General features: G+C 44.5%; 3 protein-coding genes across 3 annotated transcripts; all 3 read right to left on the reverse strand.

The window, feature by feature from the left end:
- Positions 1-3,621: 3,621 nt before the first annotated feature.
- LOC129506583 (olfactory receptor 2AT4) lies at positions 3,622-4,572 on the reverse strand. The gene has a single exon (XM_055320357.1). It carries the CDS (start codon positions 4,570-4,572, stop codon positions 3,622-3,624), a length of 951 nt encoding a protein of 316 aa, XP_055176332.1.
- Positions 4,573-18,811: 14,239 nt separating this feature from the next.
- LOC129506584 (olfactory receptor 2AT4-like) lies at positions 18,812-19,483 on the reverse strand. Its single transcript, XM_055320358.1, has one exon. It carries the CDS (start codon positions 19,454-19,456, stop codon positions 18,812-18,814), a length of 645 nt encoding a protein of 214 aa, XP_055176333.1. The 5' UTR covers positions 19,457-19,483.
- Positions 19,484-26,188: 6,705 nt separating this feature from the next.
- Positions 26,189-26,866, reverse strand: LOC129506585 (olfactory receptor 2AT4-like). Its single transcript, XM_055320359.1, has one exon. The coding sequence runs from the start codon at positions 26,837-26,839 to the stop codon at positions 26,189-26,191; it is 651 nt and encodes a 216-aa protein (XP_055176334.1). The 5' UTR covers positions 26,840-26,866.
- Between the last annotated feature and the right edge of the window lie 922 nt (positions 26,867-27,788).

A 27,788-nucleotide genomic window follows, 5' to 3' on the forward strand; every position in this document is an offset into this window, starting at 1 on the left:
CTCCATATCCCATCTCTGAGGGTGGGGCTCTTTGTTAGGTTACAGTGAGGGGAGTGACCCTGAAAATGTGCTTGATGGGAAGAATCATTCCTGATTGGAGTCAGAACTGACAGTAGATTCTCCCACAATTGGCAGCAACAAAGAATCCAAGACAGTATCTATGTGACTCCATTGGACTTACCTTCCTACTGGCTGCCAAAGCTCAGCAGGTGCTCCTGTGTAGCCATTGCATGCCCCCCACCCAGCAGGCCACCCTGGCACCTGGGCAGAAGTTGTCTTGTGACCTGGGAGGCATTGTCCACAGAGAGAAACTGGCTTGCAGTGGCTGCTCAAAGGTGAAAGAGCCCCTCCCAGAGGAATCAGAATGGATTCTGGATTTCCAATGTTCAGATCTGTGGGGTTTGAGCTGAGGGAAATACTGATTCACCCTCCATTTTGGACCTTGAGAAATCCATGTTGATATTGGTATTCCTGTCTCATTGATCCTGGTGACTCCATGAGTCATGTCCCCATGATTTTCCTGGAGTCTCCTCTAATTTCTCTCTCTTCTCACAACATTCCTATGTTTAATACCAACAATGTAAAAACTGGAAAAAAGCATTTTTATTTTCATGTCCAACAACTTTCTCCCCAAAGGCCAGAGAGTGAGCAGAGGAAGGGCAGGGGCTTGGGGCACCTGAGTGGTTCAGTCAGTTAAGTGTCTGTCTCATGGTTTCGGCTCAGGTGGTGATCTCAGGGTCATGGGACTGAGCTCCAGGTTGGGTTCTGTGCTCAGAAAGGAGTCTGCTTGAGATTCTCTCCCTTTTCCCCTTCCCACACTCTCTCTCAAATAAATAAATAAATCTCAAGAAGAGAAAAGAAGGAAGGAAGGAAGGAAGGAAGGAAGGAAGGAAGGAAGGAAGGAAGGAAGGAAGGGCGGGCAAAGGCTTTCCCAGGTGCCACAGGCAAGTTGCAGATCCCCGGCCAGAGCTTAGGTCTTTGTTCCCCAAAACAGAATTATTTCTTCTTCTTCTTCTATTTTATAAGTTTATTTACTTATTTTAAAGGTTTTATTTATTTATTCATGAGAGACACAGAGAGAAGCAGAGACATAGGCAGAGGGAGAAGCAGGCTCCTCCCAGGGAGCCCGATGTGGACTTGATCCCAGACCGGGATCACGCCCTGAGCCGAAGGAAGACGCTCAACCACTAAGCCACCCAGGTGTCCCTATTTCTTCTATGCCGTATTTCCTGAAAGGTCCAGAAGTTCAAGTTTCCAGGGTAGAAATTTGAAGAGACAATACTAAGACCTAGGTTTTCTATGTCCATTTCTGCTTTTTTCCCTATTGACAATATCAGACAAATCTGTATTTCATATTTTTATCTGAGTCTCTATATGATGAGTGCTGAAACAAGATGTGGTATCCGCCAATCCAAAAGTTCCTTTGAAATGTTCCAGAAGTCAGACCCAAGGATCTAGCAAAAGAGTGAAAGTTCTTTGTCCCAAACTGAAAGGGTTATCCTTTAATATCCAAATCCCATCATAAGATGTTGGGTCACTGGGATTTTCTCATACCTGAAAGAATGCAAGCTGCACTGCCATGGGAATTTTTGCCATCAGGGAGGCAGTTGTGGCTGACAGTCCTGGGTGACGCACAGTAGGGCATCTGGGAGGCAGAAACACAGAGGGTCAGGGCCAGAGGAGTCCTAAGGGGCCATCAAGTCCAACTGTTTTCTCTTCCCTCCTCTGCTCCACTACATTGCAGATGGAAGTACAGATGCTACAACCTGGGTGGACAGGTGGCACATGGCTTCTCGCTGCCAGGCGGCACTGGGCTATCCGACAGGCACACTAACATGTGCTGGCTCACCAGCGAAGCAGAGCACCAAAATAATTTCTGAAAGATTTTCGCATTTGATATCTCAAAGCATCGCTCAACTGGCCCATCCTAGGAAATAGCAAGTTTGGCTGGAACTTCTTACACTTAACATACAGGTTAAGGTCCTTGTTTTACTTGAAATTACCTAGTACATGTGAACAGTGCCGTCCTGTGCTTCAGGCCCAAAGGGCGCTGTCTCCCAGGACACAGAACTTGCCACCATACCTGGCGGGGGTCCTCCCTGTCTGGATTGTCCACCAGTCAGTTACACAGGTGGACAGAAAAATCAGTCACTGGAATGTACAAGCGGATGCTGTAGTTCACATATATCACCCCCTCTCATCATTTACGCCTGCCAGGGAATGGTTATGCCCTTCAACCAGCAAGAATGAGGGTCCCTCCAAGGCTACAGCTGGTGAGGGTGAGAGCGTGTTCTGGAGCCAGCCTGCCGCAAAGGCCTGAGCCCCACCTGGCCACCAAGAGTGCTGGCTCCTGGACCAGCTATGCCACTCACCTGCTATGACTCTGGGTCCCTGAACCTTGGTTTTCTCATCTGGGCAGTAAGAGCTTGGGAGGAAAAGACCTCTGGGGGGTTTCCAACTCAAGGAGCTCTTTTCTGGGGGTCCCCCTCTGTGGTTGGCAGATCGGATATCACAGTGGTCCATGCCCTAAAGGGAGAGGGTGAGGACTATCCCACCTAGTGAGCACCTGTTGCCAGCCGGGTCCTTTCCCTTCATCTTGTCATGTGGACCTTAGTGGTCAAGTGTGTGGACTTGTGAGTCAGAAAGGACCTGATTCCAATCCCAGCTGCTACCTCCAGCAGCGTGGCCTTGGGCAAGTCACTTCCCCCTCCTGAAGTTCATTTCCCTCATCTGTGACCTCCTGGGTTGTTGTGATCCATATGGAGCAAATGCTTGGACAATGTTTACCCAACAGCCTGGAACACACAGGGCTCAGAGCTTGCTAGTGTGTCCACTGGTGATTGCTGTCATCAGTCTAGCTTTCCTGGGGGAAGCCTTGGCCGATATGATTTGAATCCCACCCAGAGGTGCACCTTGTCCAGATCTGCCAGGATAGGTGGTCCAAGGTCCCAAGCCAGGGTATGCACAGCCAACCTGGGTCTTGGTTGCCTACATCTTGTGTATTCAATCTGTTTTTCTGATCCCTGGTTCTGGTTTATAGATCCTGGCCTCCCTGCCCTGCATTCTCTGCCTGTCTTGGAGCACTTTATCCCTAGCCCTACTCACCTGTTAAAACCTGTTCACAGTGGTGTCTCCTGTGGTATCTCTAGGCAAGGCCTTTTGGTGCTGAGCCATGACCCATTAAACCCTTAGCCCTCTCTTTTCAAGCAGGTCTCCTGAGGAACTTTCCTTCAAGATGTTACTCCTGTGGGAATTGCACCCACCATCCCTCAGAGATCAACTACATGGCATCCCTTAGAACATATTTGGAGGAGGGGAGGATTTGTCCCTAGACATTGCTGATAATGAGAAGAGCATCATTAACAGCCCTCAAGGGCTCAGCACTTTATGCCAATGGTGTAGACTTTATTTTAATTAGAAGTCTGGCTGAAATCCATGGATGGATAATCTTGTCTACCTGATTTTGCCTGTTGGAACTGTCCGCTCAGTTGAATTCTCTTTTGCCATTTTCTGTTCATTAATTTATTCAACAATATTTACTGAACTCCTAATCTGTCCTGGGCACTGTTATTTGGTGTCTTGAATGCAGAATTAGCTGCAACTAAAACTCAAAGGCACTTATCAAGACTGGGTCTTGAGACATGTGATTTTGGTAATGGCTGCTTTAACATCCTTGTTTCTCAGAGTGTAAATGAGAGGGTTGAGAATTGGTGTGAGAATAGCATATGCTACATTGCCCATGATGTGGAAGTCAAGGGGCAGGTCAGCCCTGTAGGCCACATAGGCTACGGCAATAGATGAGTAGTATGTGCCAACCACCAGGAGGTGGGAGCTACAGGTGGAGAAGGCTTTTGAACGTCCTTCTCGGGAGCTGATGCGAAGTACCGAGGCCAGGATGTGGGCATAGGAGAGAAGCACCAGGAGAAGGGGCAGGAAGGATACCACCATGGCAATGCAGAAGCCCATGAGGGTCTGGGGCATGGTGTCAGAGCAGGAGGCCTGGACCAGAGCCAAGTGATCACAGAAACAATGGTAGATGCGAGCAATGTTGTTATATGCCATCTGGGAGGTCTTGACCACTGCTGGAATGGGCAAGAGGAGGGCAATGAGCCAGGCACAGGCTGCCAGTGCAGCATTGGTCTGTGGGGTCATGTGGACAGGGTAGTGTAGTGGGCGGCAGATAGCCACATAGCGGTCATAGGCCATGACCACCAGGATGAAGGCTTCTGAACATGTGAAGCTTTGGAAGAGGTACATTTGCAATAAGCAGGCAGGGAAGCTGAGGAAGTGGTCCCCAAGCAGGAACAGGGACAGCATCTTGGGGACGGTGGTTGTGGTGAAGAGAATGTCCAGAGTAGAGAGGTTGATCAGAAAGAAGTACATGGGCTTGTGGAGGCTGGGCTCTCCCACCACAGCCACCAGGATCAGGACATTTCCCATAAGGATAAGAACATAGAAGAGGAGGAAAATAAAAAACACAGGGAGGAAGAAGGTCTCTGGCAGAGAGGGGATTCCCACCAGGTAGAAGACAGGTGATCCATCCAGTGATTCATTACAGGTTGTGGCCTCCATAGTGAGGCAGAGCTGGATTTCTGGGAGATAGTCAGCTGGAACATCTGGATACTGGAGTTATCTGAAAATCATAGAAACAAATGATTCTGCAATGAGATTTTATAATGTTTACTGTATAGTTAATATAAGCACAATTATTTATAGCCAATTCTAGAAGATTGATTGTAGGCTGCAGTATTTATTGATTTCTACCACGTGAACCCAAAATTCCTACTTTTCTTCTTTGGTCAAATATTAATTACTAGTTTAACTAATAACCTACCAAATGGAAGTCAGTATGCCATGTTCCAGTGATACAGTGACAAAAGTAAAGAAGGCAGGCAAAATTCCTATCTTAGAGTTTACATCTTACTGGAAAAGTCAGATCTACACAGTTGATTATTGAATTATAATTGTGAAAAGTGTTTGGAAAGATTTCTTCTGATCTTCATCTTGGGTTCCATGTTGTCTGGTTTGGGATGTCAGTTCTCTCCAGATCTGTTCAAGTCCTTAAGCTTGTGTTTCTAGTTTCACACTCAAAGTTCTACTATCTTGCTACTATCTTGTAAGGGTTGCCTTTTCCAAGGCTCTCTGCAACATGCTGCTGTTCACGTACTTACTAAACCTATTTCTTGCTTGTATGCCTTGAGTAGTGGTCCTTCCATATACCTTTTTCACTAGATGTCTGGACTTCTACTCCTGTGTAGGATGTAATAGGTCATGGTAGCCCAACACTTGCACTGCAACAACTAGGAAAACCTGGATAAATTACACAAATCACATGTTTTAACAAATTAGAGAAACATGGCTGCAATGAAGGTTAAATGAATTGGAACTACAGAGAGGAGGAACCCTCCAAGGTGAACTGCCAATCACCAGCTCTTGTCTTCCCTGAGAATATTTGATTTGGGCACCATTGTGTGGCTTGGACTTGGCTCAGACAGAGGGACACAGATGAGGGAAAGAAAAGTCAACAATGCTTTTCGGCAGTCAAAAAAGAGTTCGCAAAACATATTGGAAATTTAAGGCACTCTAAATGCATAACAAGTTTTCCCCCTTGGACAGCTTCTGAATTTGGGGGCTATGCAAAAGAAGTTGGGAAACTGGACTGAAGGCTTCTAGAAAACAGAATAGAAAGATTTCTAGAAGACAGATCTCATAATGCTTCAGAGATGAAAGGGAAAGAGCCTGCCTCAAATACACAATGGTCTTACCCTTAAAACACTTAAAAAATTTCTGAAGCTGTGTGTGTGTGCGTGTGTCGAGGGTTGAGGGGGTGGGTGGCAAGGTTGCTAAAGACTTAAGTTCAAAACCTCCAAAGGGTAGAAGCAAATCTACAATATTTCAGGGCTGAGGAGACAGTGGTCAGCCACACTATCAACCCACAGTCCAGGAGGCCACACATTAGGAACAAGAGCAAGCCAAAGTTAGACTAAATCTTATGAAAACTGAAAGTGAGTCTAACTCAAGCCTCAGTTAGCTAAATTTTGTGGGGGATTTGACTGGGCTGGGCACAAGGGAGCCTTCTGGGTTGCTGGAAATGTGCTAATCTTTAGCTGGTCTCTTTATATCTACATATCTATATTTGTATCTCTGTCAGTATCTCTGTCTGTATCCATGATGTCTGTACCTATAGCTATAGCTATATTTATAGCTAGATCTATATCTGTACCTAATGTTGTAGGCTTCATTTCACTTGACATATACCTTAATTAAACAAGCAAGCAAGCAGGCAGACTATTTTAAACCTTGCCTCTAGCTTTTTGTCCTACTACAATGAAAGGAATGGCAAGGATGCCTTTTGTTGGAGAAGTCATTTGCTGATAGGAGTCAGAGTTAAAGGCATATTCTACCCAATGGCAGAAACAGAGATTGGAAGGCATTCCTGTGTAGTATGATTTATTTCCTCCCTGATGAACCACTTCATATCCACTAGCCTGTAGACTTCTCTAGACCCAGCTAAGAAGATACTATAGTAAACTAAAAATTTCGAGATCTTGGAGGGTCACTGCTGCAGAGACAGACACAGTATTCTTATGATACTGCCAAAGGCACTAGCCCCTACCCCAGAGGCTCCCCTTGTCAAGAAAGGGGAGATGTTTGCTTCCGATCACCCACAGAACTGGAAGTCTTCAGCGGAGTGGGCATAACGATTCCTCTCTTACACCAAGATGTCCTTCTGAATAAATGACACAGGAACAAGTCCATGGTCACCTCCTCTTCAACCTTGATGATTTCTAAAACTACTCCCTCCTTGATTTTTCCAGAACTGTCTTATTTCTCTTACTTTTGATAAAAACCATTCTCATGTCATTTAATTGTAAAAATACCAAACCTGAAAAGTCCAGCCAGCTTTTATCTAGACCAAAAGGCCAAGGGCTTGCCCAAGATCACATGGGGTCAGCCAGCCACAGAGAAGGACCAGAACCCAGGCCTCTGAACTCCCAGACCAGGGCTCTTTCTCTAGATCACGTTCCCTGGGTAATCTGGAAGTTTTTGTGTGGGAAGAAATATTTAAGCTAATATTGTCAGCAACAATCAGAAATTTCAAAACAGGGACACCTGGGTGGCTCAGCGGTTTAGCACCTGCCTTTGGCCCAGGGCGTGATCCTGAAGTTCCGGGATTGAGTCCCACATCAGGCTCCCTGCATGGAGCCTGCTTCTCCCTCTGCCTGTGTCTCTGCCTTTCTCTCTCTCTCCCTTTCTCTCTCTCTCTCTCATGAATAAATAAATAAAATCTTAAAAAAAAAGAAATTTCAAAACATTCTTTAGTCTTTTTCGTGTGGTGGGTGGCCCGGGAGTGAAGGCTGGTAAAATGTCTTTCTAAAAGACACATGAGGGACGCCTGGGTGGCTCAGTCAGTTAAGCACCTGCCATCAGCTCAGGTCATGATCTTAGGATCCTGGGATCCAGCCCCTGCATTGGGTTCTCTGCTCAGTGGTGAGTTGGCTTCTCCCTCTATCCCTCCCCCTGGCTTGTAGTCTCTCTCTCATGTTCTCTCTTTCTCTCTCAAATAGATAAACTCTTTAAAAGACACATGGAAGAGACCACTCCATTGTGAATGCTTTCTTGAAAGAAAAAAAAAATGAGTTCTGAAAGTCAGCCCCAGTGCTTGGCAGTAAAGCAAAGCTGCTGCTCGCCAACAGAAAAGAATGAATCCTCAGCTAACCAGACTATTAGTCCCAACCTGCCTAAGCCAGTCACTAGGTTTTCCTCATACCCAAACTGATGCCAACTGCATGTTCCTACATGTTGTTATAGCTCAGAGACTTGACTTTGGATTGGTGGTCCCTGAGGTAAGCTGAGTTGGGGTTTGAGGTGCAAAAAATTCAGAGCCAGCAAGTCCATTTGTACCTCCTGTCCTCCCTCCTCTGTCTCACTTCTATTCAACAGCGGTGGTGGGAAGGGAGAACAAATGCTGAGTCTGAAGTCTAGAAACAATGTTTTCTCAAGGTCAACCATCAAGTTCATAGCAAAGGTGGGTCTTGAATCCAGTATTCTGGCTCCCATCTGGTGTTCATGAGGATTTTTCATGAAAGAAGATGACTCCCTAACCTGCCATCTAAGGTCAATCTTCTTGCAGCCTCATTTCTTCTTACTCTAGTCAAACAGCAACTCCTTGCTCTTAGCTTGTTTTTCTGCCTAACTCAACTCAAATATTCCCTCTCCCAAGAGGCTTTGCGGGTCTTGGCTGGCTCAGGGCCCTCTTTTCTGGCTCTCACAGTTCCTGTGCTTTCCTTTGTCATCACTACTATCATCCTGGGTTGTCTCTGTCTATTTATGTGTCTGTGACTCCACCAGATCGGAGCACTTGCAGGGCTGTGATGGAACCAAATTATTTTTATTTAAAAGTGAGCCAGCACCCATATCAGGAGTTCAGGGCACCAGAGACAGGAGCCAGAATTCAGCTTTCCCAATAGACCTCAACTTGTTGCTGAATCTTAACAGAATGAAGGAGTCATGAGCAATTAAATAGTTTTAGTTCAACCCTTTTTTTATAGGGCATACAAATGGGGGGGGGGGAAGGGTGCTCAGAAATGGGCTGTGAGGGGCAGCCCGGTGGCTCAGTGGTTTAGTGCCGCCTTCAGCCCAGGGCCTGATCCTGGAGACCCGGGATCGAGTCCCAGGTCGGGCTCCCTGTGTGGAGCCTGCTTCTCCCTCTGCCTGTGTCTCTGCCTCTCTCTCTCTCTCTCTCTCTCTCTCTCTCTCTCTCTCTCTCTGTGTGTGTCATGAATAAATAAATAAAATCTAAAAAAAAAAAAAAAGAAAGAAAGAAATGGGCTGTGATTTGCCCAAAGTCACAGAGTAAGTGGGTGACAGAACCAGAACTAGACTATCAGAGGGTCTGGATTATCATCTGGAGCCAGAGATAACTCATCCCTGGCTCAGCTCACCTGCAAAAGCCCTGGCTGCCCTCCCTACTGGGGCCCCAGGACACACCAATCAGTAAGATTTATTTGCTCACCCCAAAGACACTAAAGCACTTCCCTTCCCTAAACTTCTGTTTTGGCAGAATGCATCTATGCAACAGATAAAGCATGTACTTAGGCACCAGCTAGATAGAAGCACTGACAAATGTTTTTGAAAGAATTTAGTATTTGATATTTTTAAAAAGCACTGATGTAGCATCATGCTAATAATCAGAAGCTTTCTGGACTTCCTTACATTTATTTTGTGGTTTAAATGAAGGGAGTTTATTTTGAATATGTGTTTGAATATGTATTTTCAGTGCGGAGACACCAAAGGTACTGTTAGGGGACACTTCCTTGGTTGGGGTTATCTATAAACCATGAGTTACAGTGCTGGTAGGAGACAGAGGACAAAAAAGCCAATCACTGACATGTTCAACCTGATGCTGCACTTTACATACATCCTCTCCTCTCACCATCCAGGCCTGCCAGGGAGTGATTATGCCCCTTGAACAAAGGAGAAACTGAGGGTCCATCCAAGATCACAGCTGGTAAGGGGCGAGAGCAGAGGGTGTTCTGGAACCAGTCTGCTGCAAAGGCCTGAGGCCCACCTCGCTACCAAGAGCGCTGGCTCCTAGACCAGCCTGCCACTCACCTGCTGTGACTTTGGGCCTCTGAGCCTCACTTTCCCCACCTGTAAAAGAGGGCTTTGGAAGAGATGGTCATCTCCAGCTCAGCTAGTTTTTTTTTTAATAGGATTTTTTTAAAGATTTATTTATTTATGATAGAGAGAGAGAGAGAGAGAGAGGCAGAAACACAGGCAGAGGGAGAAGCAGGCTCCATGCCGGGAGCCGGACGCAGGACTAGATCCCGGGACTCCAGGATCGCGCCCTGGGGCAAAGGCAGGCGCCAAACCGCTGAGCCACCCAGGGATCCCCTCAGCTAGTGTTTTTTGAGCATGCCTTCTCTGTTTGGCCTAGTGAGGAGTCAGAATAGCCATCTCATGGCCCCAGTCTCTAAAGAGGGAGTGAGCCAGGGCCCTGCGGTGTGCTTAATCCTTATGGGATCAAGCCATCCAGGTGCCAAGATCCATGCCATTCACCAACAATATTTCCACTATCCTCTGCATTCCCATAGCTGAGGAGCAGGATATGTGTGCATGTTAGAGTTTGGGCTCATTAACTGGAGTTAGAACAACCTGGGTTTCCACTCTGACTTCACCACTTTTTGCTTTCCCTCTGAACTGCAATTCCCTCATCAGTGACTCATACTGTTACAGATGCCTCACTAAATATTTCCATTTCTTTCATTGTCATCGACCTTGCCTCTCTGTGAGAAACTCTCTCACGGCATCATTAGCCTCTTGCTTGTGACTGCACATCCCTGCCCATCCTGCCAGGGAGTCTGATCCAGGGCCACACAGACCAGGTGTGCACACTGGGGCCCCGATGTTCATACCCAGGCTCCTCACTGTGGCTGCATGCATTCCCGGCCTCTCTGAGACTATCTGCTCACTCCAGCCTTTGCCTACTTCTGGAAAATGCCATCCCTGGCTCAGCTTACCTTCACGTCCAATCCACCTTGGTGTCTTCTGTAGAGTCACCACACTTGGCCCTAGGGGAAGAGCCAAGTAGGAGCTGGGCCACGGCCCATTAAACCCTGGAGTCAGGGCCTGCTGGGGCCCCCTCCCTCAAATTGGTTCCCCTATGGGACCCCACACCTGCCAGCTGGAAACAACTTCCTAGAGTGGAGTGAGGGACTTGGCACTGGGCTTTGCAGGTAATGGAAACAGCGCCATTAACAACCCTCATGGGTCCCAGAATTTTATCACCAACAGAAGACTTTGATTCTTGTTTTCCTAATTGGCCTCACAACAGCCAGAGAGGACAGGCAGAGCCAGGATTGTCCTCAGTATTCAACATTTGAGAAACAGATCTGGAGAAGGGAAGTGACTTGCCCAGGGTCACACAAGTGGCTGCTGGCAGAGCTGGGATTTGGACCCAAGGTTCCAGTTCCAGTCCAGTGATTCAGCAGTACGTCAACAATGGCTAAGACTTCATTTCTTTCCAGTGCCCTTAGCCTTAGCCTCTCTGGGCCTTTATTTCCTTGCCTGTGAAAAGGGTATAGCAACCCTGAGTATCCCACAGGCTCCCGGGAAGGTGTAGGTGCCGAGCTCATGTCTACCACATGGTAAACATTCAGTAGGTGGGAGCTGTTATCTTGACAAACCAAAATAGTAAAACCCAGTTGCAGGACTGAGAAACACCGCTGCAGCTGTACCACGAGGGACTTATACAAAGGTTCTGTGGAAAGAACGTGAGGCAGGGCCCAGGCCAGGTCACAGACCATTCATACCTCAATGTTTCAGATTCCTTCCTTTGGCTCCATAGTTCTCAACTTCTGACTCAGCCCCTCGTTCACTGATCAGTATGAAATTTAAACCATTTTTAAAATTTCACAAGTAATAAATAGAACCTATTGTAAAATATCTTTTTTTAAAGATTTATTTATTTATTTATGAGAGACACAGAGAGAGGCAGAGACATAGGCAGAGGGAGAAGTAGGCTCCCTGTGGGGAGCCTGATGCAGGACTTGATTCCAGGACCCTGGGATCATAGCCTGAGCCAAAGGCAGATGCTCAAGCACTGAGCCACCCAGGCACCCAAGTCATTTTGTTCTTATTGCATCACTTACATTCCAACTTACTAAGTCTTGGAACCTGTCTGACATACTTCATTCTTTCTCTCTGATATTTGGTATTTCCTAGTATGGCTATAACACAGATTATTTCATAATTTCCCTGCCAGTGAACATCTAGGTGGTACATAATTGTTGCTATTATGAACAATATTATAATTCATGTCATTTTAACATGCATTTGGGGGACAGATACCCAGATATTTCTCTCTGACAGATCCTTAAAGGAGACCTTCTGGCCCAAACGGTAAGCACATTTTAAAATGGAATAGGGTGTGCATGTGCAGGGACTATCCCAGGTTTGCACCTAGAGACTTTGAGAGCACAAAGTCATCCCAGCAACACTGAGATGACCTTGCTGCATCTGTGCTTGATGCTGCTGCCTAGAACCAGGGGGAAAGCATGCACAAGTGATTCATTGCAGCCCACAGAAGGGACTTCCATAATAGATGTCTGCTGACTATAGATTTACAGCCGCGGGATGCAAGATGATAAGTGTTTGGCAGCTCTGCAGAAACCAAAAGAATGGTACAGCAGAAGCTGTAACCCCTTCTGATCGAAGGAACTGCATGGTGGAACTGAAGATGGTTTTGGAAATCTCTCTGAATGACAAACCAGAACTTTTTGTGCTGTCTCCTCCTCCCCAGATCTACTCCTTCCAACTGAATGAGGAATCTTAGTTTGGAGTAAATTTGTATATGTGGATCTTTGCTTCACTACCACTAAAATAAAAAGTCAGAGGTTTTTCTAGGCGAGATCTAACCACTCTCAAGTAAGGCAAAGAATCCTGCAGAATCATTGGACTGTTAGGAGGATTCTTTTGTTCTGTTTTCTGTTTCTCAGACACTACAGAGCTCCTTAATAGACACCCAGAGCCATGATAGTGTTGCATGATGACAGATGGTAGCCACACTTGTGATGAGCATAGCATCACGTATAGAGTTGGCCAAATCACTATGTTGTAATGTTGTATGTCAATTATATTTCAATTTAAAAAATTTTTTTAAATTTTTATTTTTTTATGAGAGAGAGAGAGAGGCAGAGACACAGGCAGAAGGAGAAGCAGGCTCCATGCACCGGGAGCCCGACGTGGGATTCGATCCCGGGTCTCCAGGATCGCACCCTGGGCCAAAGGCAGGCGCTAAACTGCTGCGCCACCCAGGGATCCCTCAATTAAAAAAAATTTTTTTTACTGGTTGGTACTTAGAAACAGGAGTGCCTGGATGGCTCAGTTGGTTAAGTGTCAGACTCTTGGTTTCAGATGGGATTCTGATCTCAGGGTTGTGAGATTAAACCCCACATTGGGTTCTGTGCAGAGTAGGGATCTGCCTGGGGTGGTCTCTCCCTCTCCCTCTGCCCTCCACCCCCCCAAAATAAATAAATAAATACATCTTAAAAAAAATAAAAAAGCCTCCAAAGCCAGCTTTTGGCAGCATGAAAATGACTAAAGTCTTTCTGGGATGTTACAAATGAAACTAATGAAGACTCGGTTACTGGCCAGAAGAGCTCACATAGAGCGCAGCAGTTGGTGGAACTGCAGTAGGTAGGAGAAAACAAAGAGAAACCAAGACTTAGATTCCTTTCAGATTTCTAATTTTATTTTGTTTTACTTACAAAGGTGAACCAAAAATAGGAGAGCTAAACTGTTGGCTGAGATTTCTTTGTAAAAATCCAACATTTTAAGACTTCCTAGTATAACATTATGGGATAAAATATGATTTATTTCATTACCTCTGACAATAAAAATGTTCTCAGGCTTCTAGGAAACGAGTGGCTATTCTATAGCCATGGTAACAAATAGTCCTCGGAACTCGTTTTAAACCTGTTTGATTGTTCAAAGACAGCTTCACACAAATACACACGTTCCTTCACCTTCATATTGTCCGCAGCCCTGTGTAAGACCAGCTACCTGTGTGGCTCAGAACCAGACTGTGCCATGAACTGGAGCATTCCCAGGGTTAAGCTGGTAGTAAGTTCAGCCTTTTGTTTCAGATATGGTGTGGTGGTCTCTTCCTTTAACATTTTGTATTTATGTCTCTGCAGTTGAGCAGTAATGGTCCTTCTCTCATTTTTTATTTGAGTAAATTGGGATCTTTTCTCTTTTTTCTCAGTCTACCTAAATGTTTGTCAGTCTTGTTGATATATTCAAAGAACCAGTTTTGGTTTTGTCAGTTTTTCCCATTTGCTTTTTATTTCCGTTTTAATTGCTATTGTTAATTTCATGCCTACTGCTTGCTTTGAGCTTAGTTTGCTTTTCTTTTATAACTTCTTAAAGTAAAATTATACTATTAATAACTAATCTAATAAAATTAGATTATTAATTTGAGATTTTTCTTTTTTCTACACTTCCCTTGGAGCACTTGTTTCAGCTGCATCCAGTGACTTTTGGTATGTTGTGTTTTCATTTTCACCTCAAGATACTTTCTGATTTCCCTTGTGATTTCTTTTTTGATCCACTGGCTTTTTAATTTCCATGTACTTGTGGGAGCAGAGCTTTTATTATTTTAAAGATAACATAGAGAAAATGGGCAGGCTACTTAAAACACATATAGCAGGCAGCCCCAGTGGTTCAACGGTTTAGTGCCGCCTTCAGTCCAGGGCATGATCCTGGAGACCTGGGATCGAGTCCCACGTTGGGGTCCCTGCATGGAGCCTGCTTCTCCCTCTGTCTGTGTCTCTGCCTCTCTCTCTCTCTGTGTGTCTCTCATGAATAAATAAATAAAAACTTAAAAAAAAAACATATGGCTTGGAACCAAAATATCTAGTTTTTAGAAATAATGATGACTTCTAAGGTGAAACTAGACAACATATGATCTTGGGAATATATTTGAAGAACACATAGAGGAGGATAAAAGAAGTTAAAGTGAACCATGCTATTTGAAATATAAACAGAAAACACAAAATAAGAATTTAGCATACTAAAAAAAAGAATTTAGCATACTATGAGCATTTTACTTAGCATCAAGAATATCTGAAATTAATGCAGAGGAAATGGTATTACCATAAATATCGTTCTTGTAATGGAATCATAATTTCATGACTACGTAAGTATTTTTACTGTAAGTGATAAATGGAGCCAGCTTTGGAGCTCAATGTTGTTACTGAGTTTAGAAGTGTTTTAAACTAGCTTCTGACATTTTAGAATTCATTTTTTTAGTGTTTTTCTTCCTTCCTCTCCCAAGAATATTGAGATATACAATGTACCACATAGTAGGCTCATGACATATGTACTTGATATATAAATGACCTTATGTCATTTAGCAGACAGCTTTTATTTTCTTAACAAGAAGCATAGGTAGCCATTTGTAAGGACAGATAAATGATCAGATTTTAAAAAATCAGATCATTGCTGCCTGTAAAACTGGTTGGCTTATGTAATTATCCTAATGCGTGGTTAAAAACAGAAATCTCAAACAACAACAACAACAACAAAAAAAACAAAACACAGAAATCTCCACTGGGAAGAATCAGTAACACTGGGACACCAGTCATACATACTCTGCCTCAAGATGAGCCCTGCACCCTTAGGAAGAAGTGAGACGGATTTTTAAAAAAAGTATTTTCCTAATGTAGGTGTACTTTATATGAGCTTAATGTAAGAGGGCTCCACAGACCTTAATTCTGGCAGACAGTCATCCCATATGTCCCTGGTTTGTTTCCTGATCTTCCTCTTCTAGATGACTTTTTCTCTCCTCAGTCCACCAATACCTCTTCCCATTGTCACTCCAGCCAATCAGGAGAGAAGCTCACAGAGTCCCATCACACACCCAGCCACCTTGTTGGGCCACCTGGCTGGGTAGCCACCTTGTTGCCTGCACTCTGCCTCCTGCCTGTTCACATGGACAAACTCTTCTTCCTCCTACCTAAAGCTGGGCACTCCAGCAATGCCCTCCTCCCTCTCCCACCACCACTTTTTGTTTTTCTCGCTCATCTCAAACAAAAACTTGATTTCCATAAACTGCTGATTAAATTTTCAAAATCAAGGGATGGCTGGATGGCTCAAGGCAGTTGAGCATCTGCCTTCTCCCTGGGTCCGGGGATCGAGTCCTGTGTCAAGGTCCTTGCAAGGAGCCTGCTTCTCCCTCTGCCTGTGTCTCTGCCTCTCTCTGTGTCTCTCATGAATAAATAAAATCTTTTTTAAAAATTTAAAAATCTTTCAAAACCAAAGTATAGAACAGTCTTATAGTATGCTACTATTTCTCTAAGAAAAAGATAATATAGCCATATTTATATATTATACATAAGTAAGTTATGGAATTGCTTATATTAAAAATGGAAAGAAATGCAAAAAGTGAATAAAAACAGTTTTTGTAAAGGGTATGCAACAGAGAGAGGGAGCAGAAATGGAGGGGAGAATTCACTAAAATTGCCTTGTTTCATAATTTTGACTTAAAATAGTTATCATTGTGATTTTAAAAGACCCTCATTGCTATTTGCTGAAATTCTTGCTCTCTGCTAATGCCCTTGCTTTAAGTTCCATCACATGCTGTGCCTTTATCACAATTTGCCAAGAAAGATAAATATTCTTCCCTTTAACATATGCCACAATAATGTCACCACCTGTGCCATTCAATTTTCTGAGAATGGTTTCCCTTCTTGCCTTTTTAGGGGGCACTGTAGTTCTGCCCAGCTCAGATCCTTTTTTGACCTGTGTGATTCCTGAAGAAGACTGAGTGGCAAAGTCTTTTGGGTTTGCTTCAGTCTAAACTCCATTTCTTAACTGAGGGGGGGATCCAAGCTAAAAATCAGCAGCCCATGACAAGTAATGACCTGGATGCCATACCACATTCTGGTCAGCTCTAGGATGAAACCTCCTTCGCTGTTGGAAGTAGCTCAGGCTTCTTTTCAATCAGCCCACATCTTCATTGTCTTTAACTCCATTAGGACTCCCAAACAAGCAGTAGCAGGTACCATAAGTTAAAAATATTTATGGGAGACATTCTTGCCTTGGATTAAATACCATCTTCCATGCTCCCACCATCCTCTGCATTTCCCTCTGATAAGACACCTCCCACATTATGCTTTTTCTACCTGTTGTCTTCCTCACCAGATTGTAAGCAAATTGAGGGCAGAGACTATCCCAATCTCTCTCTACGTCTCTAGCTTCTTTCACATGGTCAAGCACCTCCTAAAGTCTTCTTTTTTTTTTTTCTAAAGTCTTCTTAAGTGAACAAATGGGAAAAATTATATTCAGCAGCTTGGTGCTTACTATGAAGGTGAAAACCACCACAAACCATCATACCCATGGAAAGACTCAGACCAAACATTGAGTACTACATTGCAGCCTCTGTCCAATGGAATGACACCTTGTAAGAGTTTATTATGAAATGCATGGGGTACCTGGATGGCTCAGTTGGTTAAGTGTCTGCCTTTGGCTCAGATCATGATTCCAGGATCCTGGGATCAAACCTGGCATGGGGCTCCCTGCTCAGCAGGGAGTCTGTTTCTCCCTCTCCCTCTGCCCCTCCTTTGCACTCATGTTTTTTCTCTTTCTCTCAAATAAGTAAATAAAGTCTTTTTAAAAAGAGTTTATTATGAAATACAGTATTCATACAGAGCACAAAGTTAATATATACAGCTTAATTGTAAAACAAACACTGTGTCCCCACCATTCAGGGGAGAATGAAACTGACAACTCCTCATAAGGTACTTGGTGCCCCTCTCTGATCATAACCCTCTCCCTCTCTTACAGAAATAACCCTGATGTTCACTTTTATAATAAATATGGTTTCTCTTCTCTTTACAGCTTAGGACATTTGTATGCATTGATAAAAAATGTAATTTGGCTTAGCCTGTCTTTAAACTTTATATAATTGGAATCATATTGTATGTGTACTTTTGAGTCATGGTTCTTTTGTGCAACGCTAGATTCTTTCACTCAACACTAGATTCTTTCATCTATTCATGTGAAATTACTCATGTTGTGCATATATGTAATTCCTTCATATTTTATTGGCATGTGGTGTTACATCTTATGAACATTTTACAAGTTAGAGAAATGCAGCTGTGTCAGAAATTAGAGTATGTGCATCTTCAGCATTATAAGAGAGTGATAAAGTGTTTTCCAAAGTGGTTGTGCCAATAAACACTCCCACTATCAGTGTACGTGTGCTCCGTCAACCTACATGCTCATCAATTTGGGTATTGGCAGATTTTGACATTTTAGCCAGTCTGATCAGTTTCTAGTGGTGAGTATTTGTTGTTGTAACTTGCACCTCTTCTGTTACTGCTAGGTCAAGCATGTTTTCATAGATTTATTGGACATTTGCTTGGGAAATATTTTGCTAATTTTTCTAATGACTTGACTATTTTTAAAAATTGACCAGAAGTAATTCTCTGTATATTCTGAATGAATCCTGGGTCCTTTAGTTGGTTATATATGTATTGTAAGTAACTTTCTGTTCTGTTACTTATTCTATTTTATTTCTGGAGTCTCTTGATGTACAGAAATTCTACATTTTAAAGCAGTCAAATTTATCCCTTTTTTTCTAGGTTTAAAGCTTTTAAAAAATCTTGCTTAAGAAATATCTCCCCATCTCAAGATGAGGACTATAGTCTCCTATATAGTTTTATAGTTTTACCTTTCATATTTAGGTATTTCATGAGGTTGCTTTTTGTGTTTGTTTGATCTAAGAGACAAAGTTCATTCTCTGACATATAGATACCTGATAGTACTAATACCATTTAATTATATGTCCATCTTTCAAACTGCTCTGCAGTCATTTCCTTCATATATCAATTATTTGTATATTTAAGGGTCTGATTCTGGGATCTCTCTTCTGTTCTATTGATCTATATGTCTATTCATGTCTTAATAACTAACCATTCTGTGTTCTCATCTTTATTACTATTTTAGCCTTATTATATTAAAAAATCTATTTGATACTTTTATAAGACTGACACACTGCCCACTGAGCTAGGAAGGTGATAATTTAGATACTTTTAAGAAGCTACTTTTTCTATTTTATCTACTATTTTTCTTTCCACAGAAATGTTGATTTCATAACCTAGTCTATAATTAACAGAAATGGAAGTCTCAATGGTATATTTTGGGCCCTACTCTAAGTCATTCTTCCCTTCAAAAAAATTTTTTATGGCATTCTCTCTTTTTAACACACTGGTATCCTGGAAGCAGAATTAACTATATCTAAGGATCAAGAGTCCCCAGAATGCCCTGGGTCCTGGAGACATGCCATTCTGGTGATGGCTACTTTGACATCCTTGTTCCTCAGCATGTAGACGACAGGGTTGAGGACAGGTGTGAGAATGGCAAATACCACATCACCCATGATGTGGAGGTCAAGGAGCAGGTCAGCCCTGTAGGCCACATAGGCTATGGCAATGGATGAGTAGTATATGCCAACCACCAGGAGGTGGGAGCTACAGGTGGAGAAGGCTTTTGAACGTCCTTCTCGGGAGCTGATGTGAAGCACCGAGGCCAGGATGTGGGTATAGGAGAGAAGCACCAGGAGAAGGGGCAGGAAGGATACCACCATGGCAATGCAGAAGCCCATGAGGGTCTCGGGCATGGAGCAGGAGGCCTGGACCATGGCCAAGTGGTCACAGAAGCAGTGATAGATGTGAGCAGCGCTGTCAAAAGCCAAGTGGGAAGTCTGCACCACTGCTGGGATGGGCAGGAGGAGGGCAGTGAGCCAGGCACAGGCTGCCAGTGTAGCATTGGTCTGTGGGGTCATGAGGACAGGGTAGTGCAATGGGTGGCAGATAGCCACATAGCGGTCATAGGCCATGACCACCAGGATGAAGGCTTCAGAGCAGGGGAAGCTGTAGAAGAGGTACATCTGCAGGAAGCAGGCAGGGAAGCTGAGGAAGTAGAAGATGGTTGAAAGTCTTTTGATCCATTACAGGATGTGGCATCCATGTGAGACAGCTCTGTCTGTACTTCCTCCTGATTAATCTCTCAGCCCTGGACATCCTTTTCACCACAACATCTGTCCCCAAGATGCTGTCCCTCCTCTTACTTGGGGACCACTTCCTCAGCCAGGGTGACAGGCAGCCAAAGCATCTGGAAACCAAGAGTTTGGAATAAGAATTTTATATAGTTCACTGTACAATCAATGCAATCTAAATGATCTGTTACCAAGTTTAGAGGGCTGCTGGCACCATCCAATATTGCTTCTTCCATTTTTACCCACAGTTCACTCCCTCCATCTTCCCTCAAGCATTTAGTAGGTACCTACCTACAATCTGCAAGGCTATGAGGTGAACAAGGCATCCTACCTTCACAGGGCTTTACTTAAGTTCTAAGAGCAGGATGGCATATTTAAAAGACAATCACACAGTTAATTATCTGGTTACAACTATAAGTGCATTGAAAGGGTTTCTGTCACTTTCCTACTCCATGTCCGACCCTCTCTTTTGGACATCATATTTCAGATGAGCTCTTAGATCCCTGTGCCACGGAATTTTCATTTAATTTTGTTGCAAGTTCTCCTAAGTGATATCACTATCAGCACATCACTAGGAAAAGCTGATTTTTTCCTGCAACTTTTCGGCAACCTGCTGTCTGCTGAGTCTACTCATTACCCAGGAAATGGCTGCTCTCTCATGTTCTGGTGCAGCAGCTCTGCCTGCCTCTCCTGAGTTCTCTGGCTGCCCTCTCAGTGTTGGGAAGAGCAAGTGCCTTCTGTGGGACTCTCTTCCTGACGGAGCCCAAGCAGAGGGCAGATTTCCCACCACTCAGGACACATCATGAGTCTATTATCTTCCTTCCTCCCAAATGCTGCAGCCCAGCGCATGTTCTGTTTGGTTCTTCAGTGCCCACTTTGCCAATTGGCTCCTCTCATACCAATCCAGAAGAAGCCACAAGGACTGTCGTCAGAGCCATTGTTGCTAGAAAGGATTGGAAGAACTGAATGCCTAAAGACAAAAGAACAGTGTCAGGGGTTGTTCACTAAATGTGTGGCTGGGGTCAACCCTGGGATTGCTCAGGCAGTACTGACTCATCCCTCTCTCAGGATGAACCTCTGCTGAGCAGTCCAGGCAGGTTCATGTTTACGTCTATATCACTGCTGTTCCACCACAGGGATTCCACGAGACAAAGGGCACATGCTTTGTTTACCTTTTTGTGTATGAAGAGCTTGTACCTCCTCAATTCCATGTTCTTGAAAAAGGAGTTGGTCTTTTGATCTTTGCAACCACTAGCACAGTCCCCGCTCAGGATGTTATGACTCTACTACTTACCCCACAGTAATGAAGTTTGTTCTTGGCTTTTTCAGTGGATTGCAGAAATGGTAGACATCTTTCAAGTGCTCAGAAGGACACCAAAGAATTGGCTTCTAAATCTAATAGACTGATCATGGACCACAGAGTGAGCCTGGACTCATTAGGAAGAATGTTTGTAATTTTCCCATGGATTAGCTATAAAGTGTTCCAGCCAAATCATAATGAATATCTGCAATTGAAATGATCAATACAAAATAAAACTGACAGCAACTAAGAAAAATTGAATTCCTCAGAACTACATCTACCTGCTTGTTTTTCTAAAACAAATGCAAAGCAAATTGAAAGCACCTCTCAAGTCCTAGAATCATAGAATGTCAGGCTGGAAAAAAAATCTTTTAAATCTTCAATTCCAATACCAGTACCCTCCCCAACTCTTCTCCACCACCTTTTATATTCTTCTTGGTTGGCTCTGTGATTAATTTGGATTATGCTGCCTGGCTTCTCCATTTAAAAATGGTAACTGACAAATGCTTTATCTAAAATGAGCACAAGAGAGACAACTATTCATGTGTGTGCCCCTTGAAAGAGAACCTCACAGGTCACCCCCAAGACCTAGGCAAGGGTGAATCTCATTGTCTCCATTTTATTTATTATATTTATTTATTTATTTATTTATTTATTTATTTTTTTATTGTCTCCATTTTAAAGGCTTAACCCTCAGCTGATCAAAATCTCATCTGACAAATCCAGCCAACATTTTTTTTTCTAACACCTGAAGTGATGTTGTGGCTGATAGTCCTGGGTGACGCACAGTAGGGCATCTGGGAGGCAGAAACACAGAGGGTCAGGGCCAGAGGGATCCTAAGGGGCCATCAAGTCCAACTGTTTTCTCTTCCCTCCTCTGCTCCACTACATTGCAGATGGAAGTACAGATGCTACAACCTGGGTGGACAGGTGGCACATGGCTTCTCGCTGCCAGGCGGCACTGGGCTATCCGACAGGCACACTAACATGTGCTGGCTCACCAGCGAAGCAGAGCACCAAAATAATTTCTGAAAGATTTTCGCATTTGATATCTCAAAGCATCGCTCAACTGGCCCATCCTAGGAAATAGCAAGTTTGGCTGGAACTTCTTACACTTAACATACAGGTTAAGGTCCTTGTTTTACTTGAAATTACCTAGTACATGAGAACAGTGCCGTCCTGTGCTTCAGGCCCAAAGGGCGCTGTCTCCCAGGACACAGAACTTGCCACCATACCTGGCGGGGGTCCTCCCTGTCTGGATTGTCCACCAGTCAGTTACACAGGTGGACAGAAAAATCAGTCACTGGAATGTACAAGCGGATGCTGTAGTTCACATATATCACCCCCTCTCATCATTTACGCCTGCCAGGGAATGGTTATGCCCTTCAACCAGCAAGAATGAAGGTCCCTCCAAGGCTACAGCTGGTGAGGGTGAGAGCGTGTTCTGGAGCCAGCCTGCCGCAAAGGCCTGAGCCCCACCTGGCCACCAAGAGTGCTGGCTCCTGGACCAGCTATGCCACTCACCTGCTATGACTCTGGGTCCCTGAACCTTGGTTTTCTCATCTGGGCAGTAAGAGCTTGGGAGGAAAAGACCTCTGGGGGGTTTCCAACTCAAGGAGCTCTTTTCTGGGGGTCCCCCTCTGTGGTTGGCAGATCGGATATCACAGTGGTCCATGCCCTAAAGGGAGAGGGTGAGGACTATCCCACCTAGTGAGCACCTGTTGCCAGCCGGGTCCTTTCCCTTCATCTTGTCATGTGGACCTTAGTGGTCAAGTGTGTGGACTTGTGAGTCAGAAAGGACCTGATTCCAATCCCAGCTGCTACCTCCAGCAGCGTGGCCTTGGGCAAGTCACTTCCCCCTCCTGAAGTTCATTTCCCTCATCTGTGACCTCCTGGGTTGTTGTGATCCATATGGAGCAAATGCTTGGACAATGTTTACCCAACAGCCTGGAACACACAGGGCTCAGAGCTTGCTAGTGTGTCCACTGGTGATTGCTGTCATCAGTCTAGCTTTCCTGGGGGAAGCCTTGGCCGATATGATTTGAATCCCACCCAGAGGTGCACCTTGTCCAGATCTGCCAGGATATGTGGTCCAAGATCCCAAGCCAGGGTATGCACAGCCAACCTGGGTCTTGGTTGCCTACATCTTGTGCACTCGATCTGTCTTCCTTATTTCCAGCTCCAGTTCTACATCCCTCCCACCATACCTTTGCCCCTGTCTCTCCACTTTGGTCTTTGCTCAGCTTTGGCATTTCCCCTCCACCCTACCTTGGCCCCCTCACCTGTCAAGCCCTGCTACCTTGGTATCTTCTGTGGTGTCTCATTTGTTTCTTCTAACCTAGCCTAGCAGGGAAGCACCAGGCAGATGCTGAGCTGCAACTCATTAGACGCTCCAACCCCTCCTTCAGCCAGGCCTGCTGGGACTCTTTCCCTCAAGGTGGGGCTTCTTAGGAACACTATGCCATCTAATCACCCAAGATCAACTTCTTGGCACCTCCTAGAGCATGTGTTGGAAGGGGACATGCCTCTGGGATTTGCCAATAATGAGAACAGCATTGTTAACAGCCCTCCTGGGCTCCAGAACCTTACAACCAATGCAACAGCTTTTTTTTTTTAAGGTTTTATTTATTTATTCACGAGAGACACAGAGAGGCAGAGACATAGGCAGAGGGAGAAGAAGCAGGGTCCCTGCGGGGAGCCTAATGTGGGACTCAATTCTGGGACCCCAGAATCACGACCTGAACCAAAGGCAGATGCTCAATCACTGAGCCACCCAGGTGTCCCCGGGAAAGCTTTTGTTGACATTATTCTATCTGGTCTTCAGAAGAGCCAAGGGAGACAGGCAGCCCAGGAGGAGAAAACGAATGTCCAGAGAAGTGAAGTGACTTACCACTGCTTATGCTGATGTTTAGTATTAGAGCTGCAGGCCAAACCCTTGGGCCACATTTCCAGGCCTGTGCTCGGCAGGATCCATTGTGGAAAAGGGTAGAGGCTCTAAAGTGAAGAACTCCTGGGTTTGAGTATCAGTTTAATATATTTTAGCTATGTCTCTTTAGGCAAGTTCCTTAACCTCTCCGAATCTGTTTTTCTATCTGTAAAATAGAACATAATATTACCTATCTCATAGAGTTTTTGAGAGGATTTAATAACATAAAGAGATACTGGGTGCTTGGAGTAACACATGATTATCCAAAAATTATTCCAGAAGTTCTCTGTGTACTACCTGGCAATATCCAGGGGACAGGCTGCCTGCATATATTTAATTTCTGAGGGGACTGGAGCTATCCATTTCCTGTGGAAGGAGATGCAACTTTCATGGGTTCTGAGGGTCTCAGGATGCCACTGGCTTTACCAGGAACTACAGTAGTATCCAGTGGTCAGTTTGTTCTGCTTATAAAACTACTCTCTTGCTTCCTTCCTTCCAAAAGAGAAGCAATCAGGGTCAGGGCATATACCTATATCTTAAGATATATGTGTGTGAACTGTTAGCAGCCACTGCTCAGCTGCCAGAGGGCAGGCCACCAACTGTGTCTACTACAGTCTACCACTCAAATCTCTGATTCATCCACTTATCACAAGAAGTTCATTCCATTTGGACCTAGTATTTCCAGGATTCTTATTAGTCACAATTTGGGGGGGAAATTTCTAAGAGAAGCATTAGTAGTATTGACTACTGCCCCTGCCACTGCAGGCAGCCCCATGGCTACGAATGAGTCTCATCATCGCTCCCCTCTACCACCCATTCTAGATCCCCTTCTCCTTTCCCTTCACATTCACTTACCTCAGTTGGTCTAGATGGATTCCCTTCTGGCATGATGTAGACCCTCATCCCTGACAGTTCTGAGCCCTGATTACTGTGCCTCATCAGGCTAGGATTGCTTTCATTGCCCATTTACAGTTAAAGTCAGTCATGGAAGAAACAAGAAATGCTCCCATGCCTGAGTACCAACTTCCCAGCCCCCACTACATATGAGCAGTCTTATCCCTCCTGAAGATTAGGGTCACTTACCCTTGCAAGAATAGTAACTCCTTTTTTGATTGCTAATATACTTGCACAGTGGGCTTAAAATGACCAGGCAGCCTGTCGTAGCTTTAAATTTAGTGAGAAATACAGTGTCCCCTGTGGAATCAGTACCATTTAATCCACAGAAGCAAAATTATAAGGACTGGAAAGACAGATTTGCCACAGTGGGTCACTGTGGGTGACAGTGAGTGGAGCCACTCTACCATCCACCCACTGGTTCTTGGCAGGAAGCGTTTTTTAATGGGTATCCAAGCTGAAAATGGATCCTTCCCTTTGGTCAGGAACATGGACCCCATTAACACTCCCTGATTGGAGCAGCTAGTGGTTTTCTTATGCAATTATTTCAAGCCTCCCACCTGCCCTCAACTCCACTGCTGACACACAAGTACTTGTTAACAAACAAGTGACACCAATGCCAAAAATATAAGAACTTAATAGGAAAAACATTTAACATTGAATTAAATGCAAACTTCTTGGCCCCCACAGCCCCCTTTGCTTCTCTCTATCCTATCACCTTTCATTGTTCTTTGTATGTGACTCTCCACCAAACCATGGATATCTTGAGGACAGCAACTGTGTCTGCTTCATTTCTCTCTCTGGCATCTAGTAAAATTTTTTCTGAATGGTTGGATGATTGTATTTATCACATTAATGACTGATGAAAATTGTGAAAACTACAATTGTTCTATAATACCAGAGAGAAGCATTCTTCTTCTTCTTCTTCTTCTTTCTCTTTTTTTTAAATTTATTTGAGAGAGTGAGCAAGAGTGAGAAAGAGAGCACAAGCAGGGGGAGTGGCAGGCGAGGGAGAAGGAGAAGCAGGCTCTCTGCCAAGCAGGGAGCCGATGTAGGGCTTGATTCCAGGACCCTGGGATCATGACCTGAGCCGAAGGCAGACACTTAACCAACTGAGCCACCCAGGTGTCCCAAAGTATTCTTGGTCCAGTATTTGAGGATTAGGTTTTAGTTGTTTGCTCAACTGAATGAAGCTAATTTAGACTGCTGACGTTCATTTAAAAAATATCTCTCATGTTTCTTTTTTTTAAAGATTTTATTTATTCATGAGAGACAGAGAGAGGGAGAGAGAGAGAGAGAGAGAGAGAGAGAGAGAGAGAGAGAGAGAGAAGCATGCTCCATGCAGGGAGCCTGACGTGGGACTCAATCCCGGGTCTCCAGGATCACGCCCTGGGCCAAAGGCAGCGCTAAACCGCTGAGCCACCTGGGCTGCCCTCTCATGTTTCTATTCTATGCTAGGCACTGTCATTAGTGTCCAGGGATCTGAATTTGTTGTGTCTAAGAATCAAGGGTCCCCACAATGCCCTGGGTTCTGGGGACATGCCATTCTGGTGATGGCTACTTTGACATCCTTGTTCCTCAGCATGTAGATGAGACGGTTGAGGACAGGTGTGAGAATAGCATGTACCATATTGCCCATGATGTGGAAATCAAGGGGCAGGTCAGCCCTGTAGGCCACATAGGCTATGGCAATGGATGAGTAGTATGTGCCAACCACCAGGAGGTGGGAGCTACAGGTGGAGAAGGCTTTTGAACGTCCTTCTCGGGAGCTGATGCGAAGCACCAAGGCCAGGATGTGGGCATAGGAGAGAAGCACCAGGAGAAGGGGCAGGAAGGATACCACCATGGCAATGCAGAAGCCCATGAGGGTCTGGGGCATGGTGTCAGAGCAGGAGGCCTGGACCACGGCCAAGTAGTCACAGAAGCAGTGATAGATGTGAGCAGTGCTGTCAAAAGCCAAGTGGGAAGTCTGCACTACTGCTGGGATGGGCAGGAGGAGGGCAGTGAGCCAGGCACAGGCTGCCAGTGTAGCATTGGTCTGTGGGGTCATGAGGACAGGGTAGTGCAGTGGGCGGCAGATATTCACTTGGCGGTCATAGGCCATGACCACCAGGATGAAGGCTTCAGAGCAGGAGAAGCTGTGGAAGAGGTACATCTGCAGGAAGCAGGCAGGGAAGCTGAGGAAGTGGATTCATGCAGGGAAAACAGGAAGAAAGATTCATGCAGAGACAGGATGCCCACCAGGTAGAAGATGGATGATGAGCCTCTGATCCACTACAGATGGCTTCCATCATGGGTCAGGGCTGGATATCCACAGACAGACATCAGCACATATCTGAAAGCCAGAACAGCCAGGGAAACATTAGCTAGAACATTCATATTTTTCTTTTCAACCGTGGATCTCAATCCTAGCAGTTTTTTCAAGTCTAGAATTTTACTGCACAACCAAGATGCCCAAGATGATGAGGTGTCTAATGAACAGTGGTTGAAAGAGCTGGTCCTATCTGATGGGGAAAAGAACACAAACACATGAAGGGCTACCAAAACCCCATATATGGATTAAGTCTTATAATCAGAACTATCCCATAAGGCACAAAATTGGTTTGAAAATTAGTAAATTCCATATAACCAGAGGTATGCAAGACTGCAGTCTTTTGGGCAGTAATACTACAGAGAAATTTTAACATTAGAGTAGGTGCTAGATTACAAAATCTTTATACAGTCTTCTAACTCTACATCCATTGGTTCTAAAAAAAAGTAGCATAAATGAACCCACAATAATCAGATTGTGGAGTTTAGGGGGCAAAATTATCCATCTTAGAGGGAAAGTCTTGGGAAGCATCCATTTCAGTTCAAATGTCAATTAAAAATCCAGTAGCTTCTTTGTTAGTTCAGTAGCTCCTTTAAGGATGTCTCATATGGTAGCCTACTTCCTGCCACCACAGGTAAAGAAACATTCTGGGTATGGTAATGTTGATAAGTCAGTCCCTCATCAGATTTTTTCCATTGTTAGAATCTTGAGTACGGTCATTTGGCAAAAGCACATCTGGTCCGGGAATCTTTACACAGCAGTTCCTGGATAGAGTTCTTTAACCTGAGACCCA

The sequence above is a fragment of the Nyctereutes procyonoides genome, unplaced genomic scaffold, assembly GCF_905146905.1.
Source record: "Nyctereutes procyonoides isolate TBG_1078 unplaced genomic scaffold, NYPRO_anot_genome, whole genome shotgun sequence".
NCBI lineage: Eukaryota > Metazoa > Chordata > Mammalia > Carnivora > Canidae > Nyctereutes > Nyctereutes procyonoides.

Coding starts and splice junctions, on each gene's coding strand:
- LOC129506583 (XM_055320357.1), bottom strand. CDS start 4,572: ATGGAGGCCACAACCTGTAATGAATCACTGGATGGATCACCTGTCTTC.
- LOC129506584 (XM_055320358.1), bottom strand. CDS start 19,456: ATGTACCTCTTCTACAGCTTCCCCTGCTCTGAAGCCTTCATCCTGGTG.
- LOC129506585 (XM_055320359.1), bottom strand. CDS start 26,839: ATGTACCTCTTCCACAGCTTCTCCTGCTCTGAAGCCTTCATCCTGGTG.